The sequence below is a fragment of the Macaca thibetana genome, chromosome 2 (assembly GCF_024542745.1).
Source record: "Macaca thibetana thibetana isolate TM-01 chromosome 2, ASM2454274v1, whole genome shotgun sequence".
NCBI classification, from domain to species: Eukaryota; Metazoa; Chordata; class Mammalia; order Primates; family Cercopithecidae; genus Macaca; species Macaca thibetana.
Genome location: NC_065579.1, coordinates 176,335,441 through 176,351,205, shown reverse-complemented (window position 1 = coordinate 176,351,205; position 15,765 = coordinate 176,335,441). Strand labels below are relative to the sequence as shown.

At 40.4% G+C, this 15,765-nt stretch overlaps 1 protein-coding gene across 2 annotated transcripts in view; it reads left to right on the top strand.

Annotated features, from left to right (window-relative positions):
* Positions 1 to 2,817: 2,817 nt before the first annotated feature.
* The window catches only part of CRYBG3 (crystallin beta-gamma domain containing 3), a 120,981-nt gene continuing 108,033 nt past the window's right edge, over positions 2,818 to 15,765 (top strand). Inside the window, exon 1 of one of the 2 annotated variants that reach the window (XM_050782013.1) lies at positions 2,818 to 3,187. In XM_050782013.1, coding sequence (XP_050637970.1) covers positions 3,039 to 3,187 — 149 coding nt within the window. In that variant the 5' untranslated portion in view covers positions 2,818 to 3,038. The remainder of the gene's footprint in view (positions 3,188 to 15,765) is intronic. The other variant, XM_050782014.1, reaches the window with a different exon arrangement.

Below are 15,765 nucleotides of genomic sequence, written 5' to 3'. Positions count from 1 at the left end.
GTTTTGTGTTTACAGTTATAAAAATTATTTTGGGCAGCTGAGGCTTGTGGCCGAGGTCAGGAGTTCGAGACCAGCCTGACTAATACGGTGAAACCCCATCTCTACTAAAAATACAAAAATTAGCTGGGCATGGTGGCGGGCACCTAGCCCAGCACTCTCCTGAGTGGCTGGGACAGGAGAATTGCTTGAACCTAGGAGGCGGAGGTTGCAGTGAGTCGAAATTGCACCACTGCACCCTAGCCGGGGTGACAGAGCGACACTCTATCTCAAAAAACAACAACATATATATATATATATATATATATATATATATATATATAGTATTATTGAACATATTATTGCTATGAGAGAAATTATATCAATCGGAGGTAATTCTTCCTGTTGAAACTTTGTCTTCTGATGCCTGGAATAACTTTCCACATGCCACCTGATGCTGCTTTACCTTTCAGATCTTGTCTCACCTCTATCACCCATATATTTTCAGTGTCAGAGACCACAGAAGATATGTCCTCTGGCTCTGCATCTTGGGTGTAATACTTGGTGAGCTGCGCTACAGAGAAATTGGAATTCAAGAAATAACTATATTTTGGAGAGGTTGAAAACCACATAAATATATTCCACTAAGTCCAAACTAAATATATTCCCAACTGAAATTCCCTAACAGATTCCCAAATGCACTCGATAACTCCTAAGTGGAAAGAAAATCTAAGTGGACATCTAAGTGGAAAAAAAAGAGATTGTGGTCTTAATCACATTATTTACTTTGGTAAATTTTAGAAAACTGGCCATGGATCACACTGCTGAGTTCACACTGGAAGAGCCTGTGCCAGTAGGGAGTCAAGAAACTTGAGCCTCATCAGCTTCACTGTAGATGTGCTTCTACGGCAGGCACTCATTAAACGTTGGGGAATAACTGGATGAGTGAATTAATGACACTGTGCTAAATTAGTATCTCTAAAATCCTTACAGCTCTAAAATTTGACATTTTTACGGGCTTCCTAATGCAATCTTAGAATTTAGTATTTAGAAATTGGTTAATATGAGTTCAGGTTATAACAATGTAGGACATACAGAAAACTAGTAAGTGTTCAGAAAGCAAATGAAGGAAAATTCAACGGTCATTGTTTTATGGCTTTAAGCTATTTTGTCATAGACGCAATTTGTCTTAGTGTAAGCATGGCATTATTTGTATTTAACAATCACTTAAGTGCTTTGCTGTGTCACCGAGTGGAGATCAGAGTATTGTTAGACATATTATTAGTTAAAACCATAATTTGTTAATTAAATCCTACTGACTCCCACCCATTTTTATCCCAAGAAAAACTTCCTGAACGAAGTACCCTCTGGGTAGGCATTGGGGCCTGGTTTGATCACAGAACAAATGGGGGACAAATATACTGATTCAATAACACGTTGGGAAGACAAATTATCATTTCGACCTTTTAGCTGGAAAAAACAGTTTGCTTTATTACTCTCTTTGGGCTTTTTGGTAAGTGGGTCTTCAATGGAGATTCTCTTATAATAAAGCTAGAATTGGGAACTTTACTTGTCTTATTCTAGTCTATTATCTTAGATTTTTTCTATTTTCTCAGACTAGGCTCACAGAGAAGCAAGAAATATTTACCAACGAGTAAAAAAGAATTAATCTTGAGGGATAGACTGAGATGAACCCGACTGATGGAAACCGGGCTGACCGAACTTTAATGGGTTAAATCCTGCCAGAACAAATGCGAGTGAGTGCCTTGGCTCTATTACAGTTAGTAGGGGCTGGAGGGCTTCTGGGAGGCAGTGTGGGGAGGCAGGGAGGCTCAACAGCCTCCAGCAGGTGCTGAAAGGACTTGGGGCTTACAGGTATGCAATCTACTCATGCTGCTTCTCCTCCATCTCCCGAAAGCCAGAGGGGAGATTACTCCAAGGTTCCCCTCTGCTGTGGACATTTCATTTGTATCTCATTTACTTGTACACATTGTTTAATGAACAAACGCCATATCACTTCCTTGATGCCTACCCCAGGGGCAGCTCGCCTTCAAACGAAAACAAAACACCTGGGGTGAATGGGCCTCTTAATATCTCCTGTACTAGCTGCTAGGGTATGAAAAAACAAGAAAAATCCATACCACTGTACTTAGACTTAAAACAAGTCTTAAGGACCCTTTGGTTCCCAGATTTCAGTGGCATCTGTGTAACGACTGCTAAATATGTTTCAGCACTGACAAGCTTGAAATCATACTTTTTGATCAGTGCCGTTTTTGAAAGAGTTCGCAGGGAAGTACGCAGCGTGGAGTGTGAAAAGTGTGAAGCACAACGCGGTTAGGAAAAGTCACACCACAGAAAGCCAGCGGAACGCGCCGGGAAGTGGTGACCGCCTGACAGGTACCCCCTCTCCCTCCCGCCGCCGGGTGCTGGGCTAACGCGATTTCGCCCTCAGGGCTGGGGCTGTCCCTGCGGTAGCTGTTTCTTAGCTCCCAGGAAGTTCGGGGCGCCCCGGTACTGCAGTTTGCCAAGTGTTTTCACAAATCTTAGTTCATAAACCTCTTTCGAAAGTCTGGAGAAAACTGTTTCTGTGCTCTCACTGTAGGATAGAAAGCACAACGGTCACAGAAAGTAATTGAAGGCAAAGCTCAACAGGCTGCAGCCTGAACTCTTTTGAGCGGGAAGCTCGAGCCTAGCGTCGCTCGCTGGGCGACACCCCTCAGGCTCTCAGGCCGGCGCCTTCTGGGGACCATGTCGCGCTCCGGCGGTGGCGGCTGCGCCCGGCTCAGGGCGGTGCCGCGGCCGCTGGCTCCTCCTGGGGGTGGGGCGGGCCGCGCCGGGCGAGGGCGGGAGGAGGAGCAGCCGCAGCGGCTTGAGGAGCTGCAGCGCGAGGAGCGCGTCGCGTCCGCATTTCTCCCGCCCGGGAGAGACTGAGCCGCGCTGGCAGCTCGCGTCGAGTCGATCTGCCCTCGCCGCATCCCGCGGCGCCCGGTCGGGCTCCGGGCACCAGGCACCACCTAGGTCGTTCCCTGCAGACGGCCCCGGGCCAGCGGCCCCCTCGGGAAATGTCCAGCGGCCGGAGAAAGGGCAGCGCCCCCTGGCACAGCTTCTCCCGGTTCTTCGCTCCCCGAAGTCCTTCCCGGGACAAGGAAGAGGAAGAGGAGGAGAGGCCGGGGACGAGCCAGCCTCCGGCTCCAGGCCGGTCCGCTGCCAGGTGGGAGTCGCGGAGGAGGTCGCGGGGGGGCCCTGCGCGTACTCGCTAGACGAAGGCTCCCGGCCTGACCGCCGGCAGCTGGCCGCTCTTGGGTCAGGCTGCAGTTCGCCACTTTCTGTTCTTCTTCCTCCATTGCTAAAGTTTCCTCCTCCTTGCCCCGTTCCCGTGCCGCACCACTCGCCTCTCCTCTACAGGTTAAATCGGGCAGAAGTTCTTGCCCGGCGGCCGGACGCATATCCCCCGATCCCCGCTTGGCTCCGCGCTCTTCCTTTCCCACCTTCCCCTGCCGGAACGTGATTGGGTTCGGTTCCACACACGCTCTACTCTCCAAGTTCTGTGGCAAAAGCGATTGCCCCGGCGTCCCGCCTGTAGTAATGGGAAACACTTGTGAGCCGAGCGGAGCCGTCGGCCAGGGGAATTGAGGGCGCGATCCCAGCACCACTGGTGTGGGAGGAGATCGGGGCAAAAGTGGAAAAGGTAAAGCTTTGGGGCGTCACCCCCTCAGCTAAGATGGTATTTTGCCATCTTATTTAAATTTTCTCAAAATGATTTTTAAAAGGAATTGTGATAATGCGTTCCCAAGACTTTCACCAAAAGGGACTGGCCATGTAAACGACGCCACATTTCTTTACTTCTCATCTCTCCTAGAAACAGCTGCCTCAGGTTCCCAAACAGAGTCTGGAAATCAAGTTTCCAGCTGTCTTGGTTTCAGTAATCAAAGGGTACCCTTTCTCTGTAATATTTTTATCTTTCCTTTCCTATGTTCAAAAATCAAAAAGTTTTAGACACGCCTCATTTAAATGCGTATTTCTGAGTCTTTTCATCCCCCCGAAGAAAGAGGGGTTAAGTAAAATGCAGCTCGCTTTCTTAAACTAATGAGAGGCTTACACTATCTCCTCCCGAGATTGCACTAGAATGACCATTGTCATTGGAAGGACGCACTCCAGAAAGCCATGTTTACTTCGGACTCAAGATTTCCTGGTGGGCTTAAAAAAAAAATGGATAGGAAACAGAACTGAGAGTGAGCCAGTTCCATTAGTATTCAGATTTTGTGATGTGATTTTGGTGGTTTTTGTGTTCCTCAGTTTACCCGCTTGTGAAACATTTTCATTATGACCGTCTGTTAATCACATGCCACATATTTCCAAGAAAGCTCCTACGATAATTGAGTGTTTAATCTCCTGGGACGTTTCAGCTATTATTGCTCTGACTGTTGAGAATTTAAAATTCAAAGTTACACAGTAGTTAAAAATAGTTTTGAAGTCTGACAGATCTCATCCAGGGTGTCAGCTAGTTCTGCTGGTGTGGGCAGGCAGCCTGTGGTGCCTGCCACCACCGTAGCAACACTAACAGTCTTGGATAATATGAACGCAGCCTGCAAGGAAATCCCAAGTAGGCTCAGCAAAGTTGGGGACTTGAAAGTCAGTGTTAGAAAGGAGTAAGCAGGTCAGTTTCAGGATCATGTCAGTAATGGCCTGAAATCCTACTGGTCTTTCCGCCCCATTTTGGCTTTTTAAGGCACTTCTCAATTCTAATTTCTTTACTGACTGGAGCTGACCACTCCAGCAGCTAGTTCCTTGTTCACCTACCACTTCTCTATTCTCATCATCTCCAGATTGGCAAAACTGTGGCTTTTTAACAATGAAGGTTTTAATTGTGCTTATATCAATGCTAATTTTGTTCTCATCTTTTTTGGAACTTGCTAGGTGTTAGGGGGATAGCAGATGACCCCTTGTGTGGGTGTTTTACTGTTTTAAATGAGCTTACATCTTTCATTTCAAGGGCATAAACAAACACAAAGCCTTTACTGAAAATTTAATAAAACAAATGGAACCTCTTTGTAGTAATGAATGTCCCAGTAACACAACACCCTGATGTTAACAAGATTGGAAACAGAATTGCAATTTGTCACTATGATCTTATTTCAAAATGAAAGGGTGTTTTGGCTATTTCTCTTTGTGGGCATAAAAACTTGTGTCATTATGAGAGCTGGATATACCTTCTGTAGAGGTGATTTTAGATGAAGAGGAGTCAGTGCAACAGACAAACGGGGTTGGTGTGGTAGGGACATAAAGAGTAAGAAAAAGGGTTCTTTGTTTAAGAGCTATAAGAAGCTGGGAAGACCACTTGAAAACATTAATATGAATCCCTATCATATGTCTGGCACTTTACAAAGTACTTTCAATAATATTATTAAACATGACCTTTGACCAAATCTATATTATCAATATCCCCATCTTACTGTAAAAAACAGTGTTAAGGAAACTTACTGAAAGTTATGTAACTACTTTTCAGTCAGTGAACATGGTATCAGATGTGCCTATAATTCTGAACATGTAATAAAGGTTATTGTCTGCATCCTGGCTTTTTGATGTACTTGAAAGGAAATGCACTCTCTAAAACCTGTGTTTTGAAGTCTCCTTTTTGCATCCCCAGTGTTGATTTGCATGAATTTTTTTATGTAACATGTACAAATATAAAACAAGACATAAGTTCCTTAAGAACAGAATTCCTTAACAGTTTCTTAAGTACAAAATTAAAAAATAAACTAAAACATAATTATGAGACCCATAAAAGTAGAATTTACAACATCCTGAAACTGTTTTTTTGGTTACTCACAAAATGCATACCGGGACAAACACCAGGTCTTTGGGGAGTTGCCATGCCTTGATACAGCTCTTCCAATATTTTACTGTTTTGAACCATAGGAAAATCTTTGTTTTTATGGTGTGCTGTGAGTTATATGGGCTTCAGTTGGTGAGAACACTTCATTATGTTTTCTTTGTTGCTGTTCTGATCTCATTAATCTTTCACAATTAAAGAAGGCCTATTAGCATCAACACTATTGTATATCCCAACTTAGGCGTGGGCACTCAAATTGCTTGATAGTACTCATATCAGGTGGTTGACCATTTCCAGGAAATGCTTATATTAATTTATCTTAGATGATATGAAAAGGAAAACTGCAATTGAAGTTTTCATAGAAAACTCCAAAACTCCCAGAGTTCTGTGGATCCTAGTTTGAGAATCAGTGCTGCAGTGTTAAGCCCAGTTTATAAGTATACAAGGAACGCACTCATTAGAAGTGATAGGGGAGACCAGGAAGTGCTTCCTGGTAGGGATGATTTTAACTGGGTCTTCAAGGAATTGGTGATGGTTCTATACAAAGAGAACTTAGGAAGAGAGAGAAGAGGGAACAGGTATTCCAGACTGAGCAAAGGCCTGCAAGGGGTTTATGATCTGTTAGGGGCTATATACATTAATTGGACAGAGTGAAAGGAGCTGTAAGAAAGTTAGGTTGGAACTGGGTCATAAAGGTCTCTAGATAAAGTGTTTGGCTCTAGATTTAAGGCTCAGAGAATTTTTGCAAAAGCCTGTTATACAGATATTGCAAACTTGGAGGAATTCCTGCTTTATTTTATCTGCTTTGAGAAAATGATTGCTCAACTTTGTTTCTTGGCTGTGTCATGCATGATGGACCTGTTTAAAATGAGTTCTGTGTAATATTTGTAACTGAAGAGAGATGGTAAGGTGAGAACAGTATTTATCAAGGGCTGACTGTGCACTTACTCCTGGGCTGGGTACTTTTACTTGCAACATATCATGTAAATCTCACACTCAGCATGAAACGTTGGTCCACTTATTACCATCTGACAATTAAAGAAACTGAGTTTGAGAGAGCACTCAGTGATGGATGCTATGGGCATTTTGAATGGAACAGTTCTTTGAACTGGACTCTTTTGTCCTTTGTAAGATGTTTGGTATCCATGATTCCACACACTAATTGCCAGTAGCATCCTCTGGTCATTGGGATAACTGAAAACTCCTCCACCCAGGTGGGTGGGAGGGAGAGTGGTACCACTCCGAGTGGAGAGTGATTTACCCTAAATCATGAGAGGAGGTGAGAGGTGACGTTTGGACTTAGGTCTCTCTAATGGACTCTAAAGTTCTGGTTCCTTTTTTGACACCATCCTGTCCACCACCCTTCTGAACTCTGCTCCTTCAAAACATATTTGAATATGTGAGGCAATTGGATTGTTCCTTACTTTGTTCTAGAATGGGTGACACTGTGGCCCATTTCAGCTATATTCCTTTTGGCTGTTACTTTGACCAAATACAGTGTCATTGATGAAAAGAAGGTGAAACAGGATTACTAGGCCCAAGGTCAGGGCCTGTGTATTCATCTTTGTGTCCCCTTCATCTTTGTGAACCCATCTCTTGGGTTCAATAAGGTGTCTACCAGGTGGCTAATTTGGGAATTCTATTTTTTGCTGTGAACATTCTTTGGAAATGGACTCAATTGTATGTTCTGAATGTGTTAAAGTTGCAAGGATACCACAAATTGACCTGCAGTAAGTTTATGTAATCAGAACTTCTAGCTTTATTGATAGTTGTAACATTTTTAAGTTTTTTTCCTCATCACAGTGGAAAATATGTAAAAAGGGTAATAGCAAGTTTTGTAAAGTAAGAGAAAATATTCCCTCAAGACAAAATATTTTCTATCCAAAGTTCTGATGAAATATACCAAAACCCAGATATAAGAAATATTAGTTACCAATTATTAAACAAAATGGTAGCAACAAACCGTAGGTGGTTGTAAAATTAAGGAAAATAATCCAGGCTATATGCTGAAAAGAGGGAATCTGTGTGAAGTAAAAGTTAAGAAGGTAATACTTTGAGTCTGTTCAATCCATAAGTTAAAGTGGCTGCTTTGTGTCCCACATGGTGCAAAGCAATGTGAATATAAAAATAAATGAATGACCAAATATGCCTTCATAGAATTCACAGATTAATGGAGGAGATAAAAGTGTACATCTCTGTTCTTAATATGAACTCAGTATAAATCAAACACGTCTTTGGAGTGTGTGACTTGTTTCATTCAGAGCATACTTAATGTTTCACGAATGTCATACATTGTATGAGAACTTTAATTGGGCTTTCAAAATACATTCTCACATTATTAACTTTTCTCCAAGCATGGTTTGGTGAGCGTCCTTTGCCAAGCCAGCATAGTGAGGGAAACATGATAGTAACTGCACCATCAAGGTGAATGGAAATGCTGCCCCTTGGTTCCTCTTGCTCTCCTCCTTGACCCTGCAGGCTTTGCAAGTCCTAGACAGAGGCAGAAAAGTGCATCCTTTCAGGAATCAACATTCCAAATAAGTGGCAGTGCCTACACAAAATGACTTGAAGTTGTTAGAGAACAAATCGAAGTTTTCAACTAGTAATAAGTCATTCTTAGTGTTTATTTGGCAGTTGTATATGGCCAAGTAATGGTACCACTCCATCCAGCGGGACTTCCCTGAATGTTTGACTCCCAGGAGTTTCTAATTGGAAGTACGCTAAAGCACTGAAACAACTGCTTAACCAAGTGTGTGTGTGTTTTCGTTTTTCCTAATCAACTAATGATGACAAAACCAAACTACCCTTTATTAAGGCACTACTCAGATCCAAGCCCTGAGCTTGGAACTTTAAAAATATCAAATCACTTAATCCTCAGAGCAAACGTATGAGAGAGGTATCTTTACTGCCTTTTACAGACATATAATTTAAGGTTTCAAGAGGTTCAGTAGGTAATCAGAAGTCTCACAATATTGGTAGTAGAGTCAAGAGTCAAATTTTCCTTCCTGAATTCAAAGCCTACACAGGATTATGTGACAGCTTCCTCCGCTTAACTTGGGAAGCCTCGTAAAAGAAGGCTGCCCTTAGAAAATGGTTTGGAATGGAAATAAAAGACAATGGCATGCAGCTGGACATCTGCCCAGATGGACTGGGCCAGGGCTATGGACAATCAAGAATTATACTCCTGACAGTTGGGAGAGGAAAATAAATGTATACATTTATGCAGATTATAGATTTATATTTAAATACAAAGAAAGGGTCAGTCTCCTTCAAAAGAGAGTTTCAAATGGAAACTATAGCAAGATACCGTATTCTACCTATTTGATAAGCAACACTCCAGTTTGGTGTGGGAAAGCTGGAACTCTCATACACTACTAGTGGGAGGGTAAATTGATACACCACTTTGGAGAGAAATTTGACAGGACCTATCAATATTGCAGATTCACATACTCAGCATTTCTTCTCTGGGAATTCCACTGAACATGTACAGTTTGCAAACAGGCCAAAAGTTGCCTATAGAAGTTAGTCATTGCGGCATTGTTTTAACAGCAAAAGATGAAAAATAGAGTAGAATGCCATCAGTTGTGGACTAAGTGATAAATCATAGTACATCCATATAGTGAAATATGATGCAGCTACCAAAAAGAATAGGAAAGCTTTTTATGTACTGTTAAGGAAATATCTCCAAGATACATTAAGGAAAAAAAAAAAAAAAGGCCAGGCGCGGTGGCTCATGCCTGTAATCCCAGCACTTTGGGAGGTAGAGGCGGGTGGATCACCTGATTATCAGGCATTCGAGACCAGTCTGAACAACATGGTGAAATCCCGTCTCTACTAAAATACAAAAAAAATTAGCCAGGTGTGGTGGTGCTTGTCTGTAATCCCAGCTACTCCAGAGGTTGAGGCAGGAGAATCGCTTGAACCTGGGAGGCTGAGGTTGCAGTGAGTCAAGATTGCGCTCCAGTCTGAGCAACAAGAGTCAAACTCCATCTCAAAATAAATAAATAAATAAATAAAAACCTACAACGAATTGTGTATAGTATGCCCCATTTGTATATACAAATGAAGGGGATATGAAATCTGTTACTAGTGTTGCGTAACTTATTTTGGCGGTATGGGGAACTGAGTGAAGGGATGAGAGGCAGGAGAAAGACTATCCTATGCCTTTGTCCACTTAAAAATTATGTGAATTACCTATTTCATAAAGTAAGAAAAAGACTGGATTAAAATCTGGTGAATATCTGTGGTTAAAAGAAGGGAAAAAAAAGAGAATTTATGATCCTGAGTTGGCAAAAATCCTCCAAAGAGAGAATGCGCTACATGAACTTATTCAAGTGAGAAAAGTTTCAGTTAAGGATATAAATAAATAGAAGTAGTTCTTGTAATGCAGAGTAATTTGATATTTTGACACTTTGCACAAGTAGGAGTGAGGCTTTTCTATATTTTTACTCTCTAATGTGAAACTGGGTAGAGTTGACACAGCCACAAATTTATCAACATAACTCATTTTTACGTGGTCACCTGTCATCCACCTTGACCTCTCCAGTATGACCCAGGACAGGTTATTAACCTCAGAGTCTTTTGTGATAAATCAAGGGAGTTGGTTTTCATCCGTAAGGTCTCTCTCAGCTTTAGCATACCAGCCAAAACTCCATGGCTATTAGGTGTGTACAAAATTGATATGCCTTACAATTAGAAAGATTTATGTTTTTTTTTGGGAAAGTCACATATGAAAATGCTTTAGTTAATCCTCCATGTGATCCTAACATTTTGGTCATTTGATTTGAAAGCTTCACCTGTGTTTAAAATGAATTAATTTAGTGTCGCTGTGTCAAGCACCAGTCTAGGTCCTGGGAATCCAGCAGTTAACAAGGTGCAGCATTGTCTTTGCCTTAAAGCACTGATGCAGTTTTGTGGGGAAGGCAGACATTGCACAAATTTTTCTTTTCACTTGAAGTAAGTACCAAGGTAACATGTAGGGGACTGTAGGAGCATTTAACAAATGTGAGCCCATCCTTGAGGCTCTCGGAGGAAACTTTTAATCTCATTTAAGCTATTTCTCCTGGAACATGTGTCTAAGTAATGTCTTTCTGTTCTTGATTTATAAACTTTGGACAATATATATTGACTTCTGGTTATGGTAGATGAGCACTTAGCCATTTTATACCCTTCCACATCTCATTACTTATCCAGCCAAAATAATCATTATAATTGGAAGATTAAATAAACCTGTAGATTTCTATGACTATGTAGCTGTTGTTTTCTGCTAAGCCAAGTGCTGTACTATGGTTACTTTCTTTGTGTGATATTTTGGTTTTCATGGAGTAAATTACCTTGTTTTTCATTTTCTTATTGCTGCTACTTCTAGAATGCACAAACACTCTTATAAAACCACCACTTTCAGTGTTTTTTTGACATCATTAAATCACATCTACCAGTTTACCCCATGCCTTCCAAGACCTTTCTCTTGGTCTGTGTCTTCCTGTAATTTGTATCACCTAGTAGTTCCCAAGCTTCCTGCATTGATCTCTACTACTCAGCCCTATGTGAGAGCACCTATTTTTGGACCTCATGTATTCCTCTTTCTTGGTTAACTCCCCCTTTTGTTGGCATATATCTAACAAGAAAGGGTGCATCTTAGATAATTTTTTTTTTTTTAGTCTTTGCCTTTTTCTACTCTAGTAAATCATAGTTTCGGTATAAATTTATAGACTCAAAATTACTTGCACGCAGATTTCTGAAGACATTTTTCTATTAGCCTTCTCTTTAATTCTGGATTGTTGGGAAATCTGAGGCTAGTATAATTTCTGGACCTATTTTTGTGATTCATTTTTTCTTTGCAAATTTTGAAATCTCTTTTCAATGTAGACTCCACAAATTCACAGTAATGAACCTTGCACAGTGCCTTTTTAATTTATTTTGCTGGACAGTTGGCAGGCTCTTTCTCTTGAGAGGCTTATATCTTTCGATTTAGAATGGAGAGTTTGGCTCAAGCTCCCCGTGTGTGGTCTGTGCTTTCTATACTTTTATTCTTGGTATTCCAGAGTCTGGAGGCTTCTCTTTTTAAAAATTGCTAGGCTCCTGCCAAATGTTATAATTTGGAGATGTGAGTTCACTAAGAAATCAACTGACAAGAGGAAGATTAATAGGAGAAATGACATAGAAATTTATTAGCATGCAGGGCGAAGAAAATCACAGAGTGACTACCAAATATCCCAGTAAGGTACAGATGCTTATGTACCCCACCTCTTAGGAGAGAGGAAAGTGGATGATTTTAGGGGACTAGTAAATGATTTTTATGGGAACTCAGTGAGCTTGAAGAACATAACAAAGGCCTGGGACAAAATCTGTTGGGCCCACGGAACAGACAGTGGTTTATGACAAAAGTCTGTTGAGATATTATGACAGACTTCAGTCTTTCTTCTTGTGACGTGAGTTCAGTTAATGAAAACTAGGGAAGGGACTAGAGGTAATTGTTTTCTTCTTTGATGGGTCCAAACTTTAAGCAGATAAGAGAACTTCAGAGAACAGAACTTCATTCTGTGCTTTGGGAGAGACAGAGGAGCAAAGACAAAAGACAAAGGTGGAGTTCAGAGAGACCTTGAGGCTGCTCAGTTCAGCATGTCAAAGTGCCATATTTTGGGATATGGGATTCTGAGTTTTTATCTATTCTTTTTTGTAAAAGAATTATTGATACATAATTATTGTACTGTTTATGGAGTGAGTATATGTGATATTGTGTTACATTCATGCAATGTGTAATGATCAAATCAGGGTTTTTAGGATATCACTTCAGCTTAGCACTTCACTGTTAGTGCAGGAGGGAGATTAGCGTTAACAATAGTGTATTATAAAATAGCTAGAAGATAAGATTTGAAATGCTACCAACACAAAGAAATGATAAAAGTTTTATTTATTCTAAATTATATTTCTGCCTGTTTTTCTTTCCTTTGAAAATCTCATCTATCCTGAATGCTGTTATTCTTCATCTTTTTTTTTTTTTAACCTGGTAGCTTATTTCCTCTTATTAATTGCTTTACCATCATTTCCATGGGACAGAGTTAAACGTGTTCACCTATACTGTTTTGCCAGAAATAGCTAGAAAATCTTTGCAATTATCATTGTTGCCAAACTTTTTAATTCTTTGAGTATAAATTGAACTCCATAACCTAACCTCTCAATGATGGCTATGAGGAAATAATTGCTTGCTCATGGATAGGAAGAATCAATATCGTGAAAATGGCCATACTGACCAAAGTAATTTATAGATTCAATGCTATCCCCATCAAGCTACCACTGACTTTCTTCACAGAATTAGAAAAAACTACTTTAAATTTCACATAGAACCAAAAAAAAAAAAAGAGTGCATATAGCCAAGACAATCCTAAGCAAAAAGAACAAAGCTGGAGGCATCATGCTACCTGACTTCAAACTATATTACAAGGCTACAGTAACCAAAACAGCATGGTACTGGTACAAAAACAGATACATAGACCAATGGAACAGAACAGAGGCCTCATAAATAATGCCACACATCTATAACCGACTGATCGTTCTCAAACCTGACAAAAAACAAGCAATGGAGAAAGGATTCCCTATTTAATAAATGGTTTTGGGAAAACTGGCTAGCCATATGCAGAAAACTGAAACTGGATGCCTTCCTTACACTGTATACAAAAATTAACTCAAGATGGATTAAAGACTTAAATGTAAGACCTAAAACCATAAAAACCCTAGAAGAAAAGCTAAGCAATACCATTCAGGACATGGGCATGAACAAAGACTTCATGACTAAAACACCAAAAGCAATGGTAACAAAAGCCAAAATAGACAAATAGGATCTAATTAAACTAAAGAGCTTCTGCACAGCAAAAGAAACTATCATCAGAGTGAACAGGCAGCCTACAGAATGAGAGAAAATTTTTACAATCTATCCATCTGACAAAGGGCTAATATCCAGAATCTACAAAGAACTTAAACAAATTTACAAGAAAAAAACAACCCCATCAAAAAGTGGGCAAAGGATATTAAGAGACACTTCTCAAAAGAAGATATTTATGCAGCCAATGAACATATGAAAAAAAGCTCATCATCACAGGTCATTAGAGAAATGCAAATCAAAACCACAATGAGATACCTTCTCACATGTTATAATGGCGATCATTAAAACGTCAGGAAACAAAAGATACTGGAGAGGATGTGGAGAAATAGGAATGCTTTTACAATCTTGGTGGGAGTGTAAATTAGCTTAACCATTGTGGAAGACAGTGTGGTGATTCCTCAAGGACCTAGAACCAGAGATACCATTTGACCCAGCAATCCCATTACTGGGTATATACCCAAAAGATTATAAATCATACTACTATAAAGACACATGCACATGTATGTTTATTGCAGCACTGTACACAATAGCAAAGACTTGGAACCAATCCAAATGCCCATCAATGATAGACTAGATAAAGAAAATGTGGCACATATACACCATGGAATACTATGCAGCCATAAAAAAGATGAGTTTTTGTCCTTTGCAGGGACATGAATGAAGCTGGAAACCATCATTCTCAGCAAACTATCACAAGAACAGAAAACCAAACACCACATGTTCTTACTCATAAGTGGGAGTTGAAAAATGAGAACACATGGATACAGGGAGGGGAACATCACACACCAGGGCCTATTGGTGGGTTGTCAGGAGGTGTCTAGGGGAGGGATAGCATTAGGAGAAATACCTAATGTAGATGACGGGTTGATGGGTGCAGCAAACCACCATGGCACGTGTATACCTATGTAACAAACCTGCAAGTTCCGGCCATGTATCCCAGAACTTAAAAGTATAATAATAAAATTGCTAAAAGATTACAAAACAGAGGTTTTCTGCTGTCATAGTCTGTGTTGTTACATAGCTGTGTGCTATAAAGGAATACCTGAGGCTGGGTAGTTCATAAAGAAAAGGGATTTATTTAGCTCACGATTCTGATGGCTGGAATGTTAAGACTGGGCATCTGCATCTGATGAGGGTGTCAAGCTGCTCCCAGTTGTGGTGGAAGATACAGGAATCACTTGGGAAGAAAGGAAACAAGGGGTCAGGAGGTGCCAGGTTCTTTTTAACAGCCAGTTTTCGTGGAACTAACAGAGTGAAAAATCACTCACCACCACTCCAGGGAGGGCATTAATCTATTCCTGAGGAATTCACCTCCACGACCCAAACACCTCCCGCTGGGCCCCACTGCCAACACTGGGGGTTGAATTTCAACGTGAGCTTTGGAGCGGACAAACATCCAAACCATAGCACTTGCATACTTCTAAAATCAGATATGCTTTTAAGTGCTGCTTTCAAGTAAGGTGTTGGCACAAAAATATAACCCATTGTAATAGGCAGAATTCCAAGATGGACCCTAGCATAGTTACAGAAAACAGTTAAGGAAAAATATTTTATATGTTATTTATGACAAACAGTACAAATGGCAGTGTCAGAAGTGAAGTGAAAATGGTATTTGGGTGGTCTCACCAATATTTGTTTTATGTAATTTTTAGAAGATATGCTAGAAATTTTTATCTTTCATATTAAAATTTATACAAAGGTGGTTGCTACCTCAGTGGCAGATCATAAATTTCTTGTAACTACCATGCTTCTTATGACAAAGAATGAAGTATTTTGAATTTGATGTTTTAATAACTGGGGACAGATTAGGTGAGATGTAAAGTCTCTTGCCTTTTATTGTCTTGTCAAAGCACAAAGGCTCTTTCACAGGCTGGAAGGATGGCATTGTGCTTTTTATCAGTAAGAGCTGAAAATGTGAACCATAATAATGGTGTTTCATTGTTCTAAGTAGGCAAATAAATTTTTGGCCATGTTGCATATATTATGATACAAAGGAATTAACATTAGGTAATATTTGCAGTATTTGTATTTTGTTATTTAATTGCTTGCATTTTTTGCACTGACTTGTTTTTGC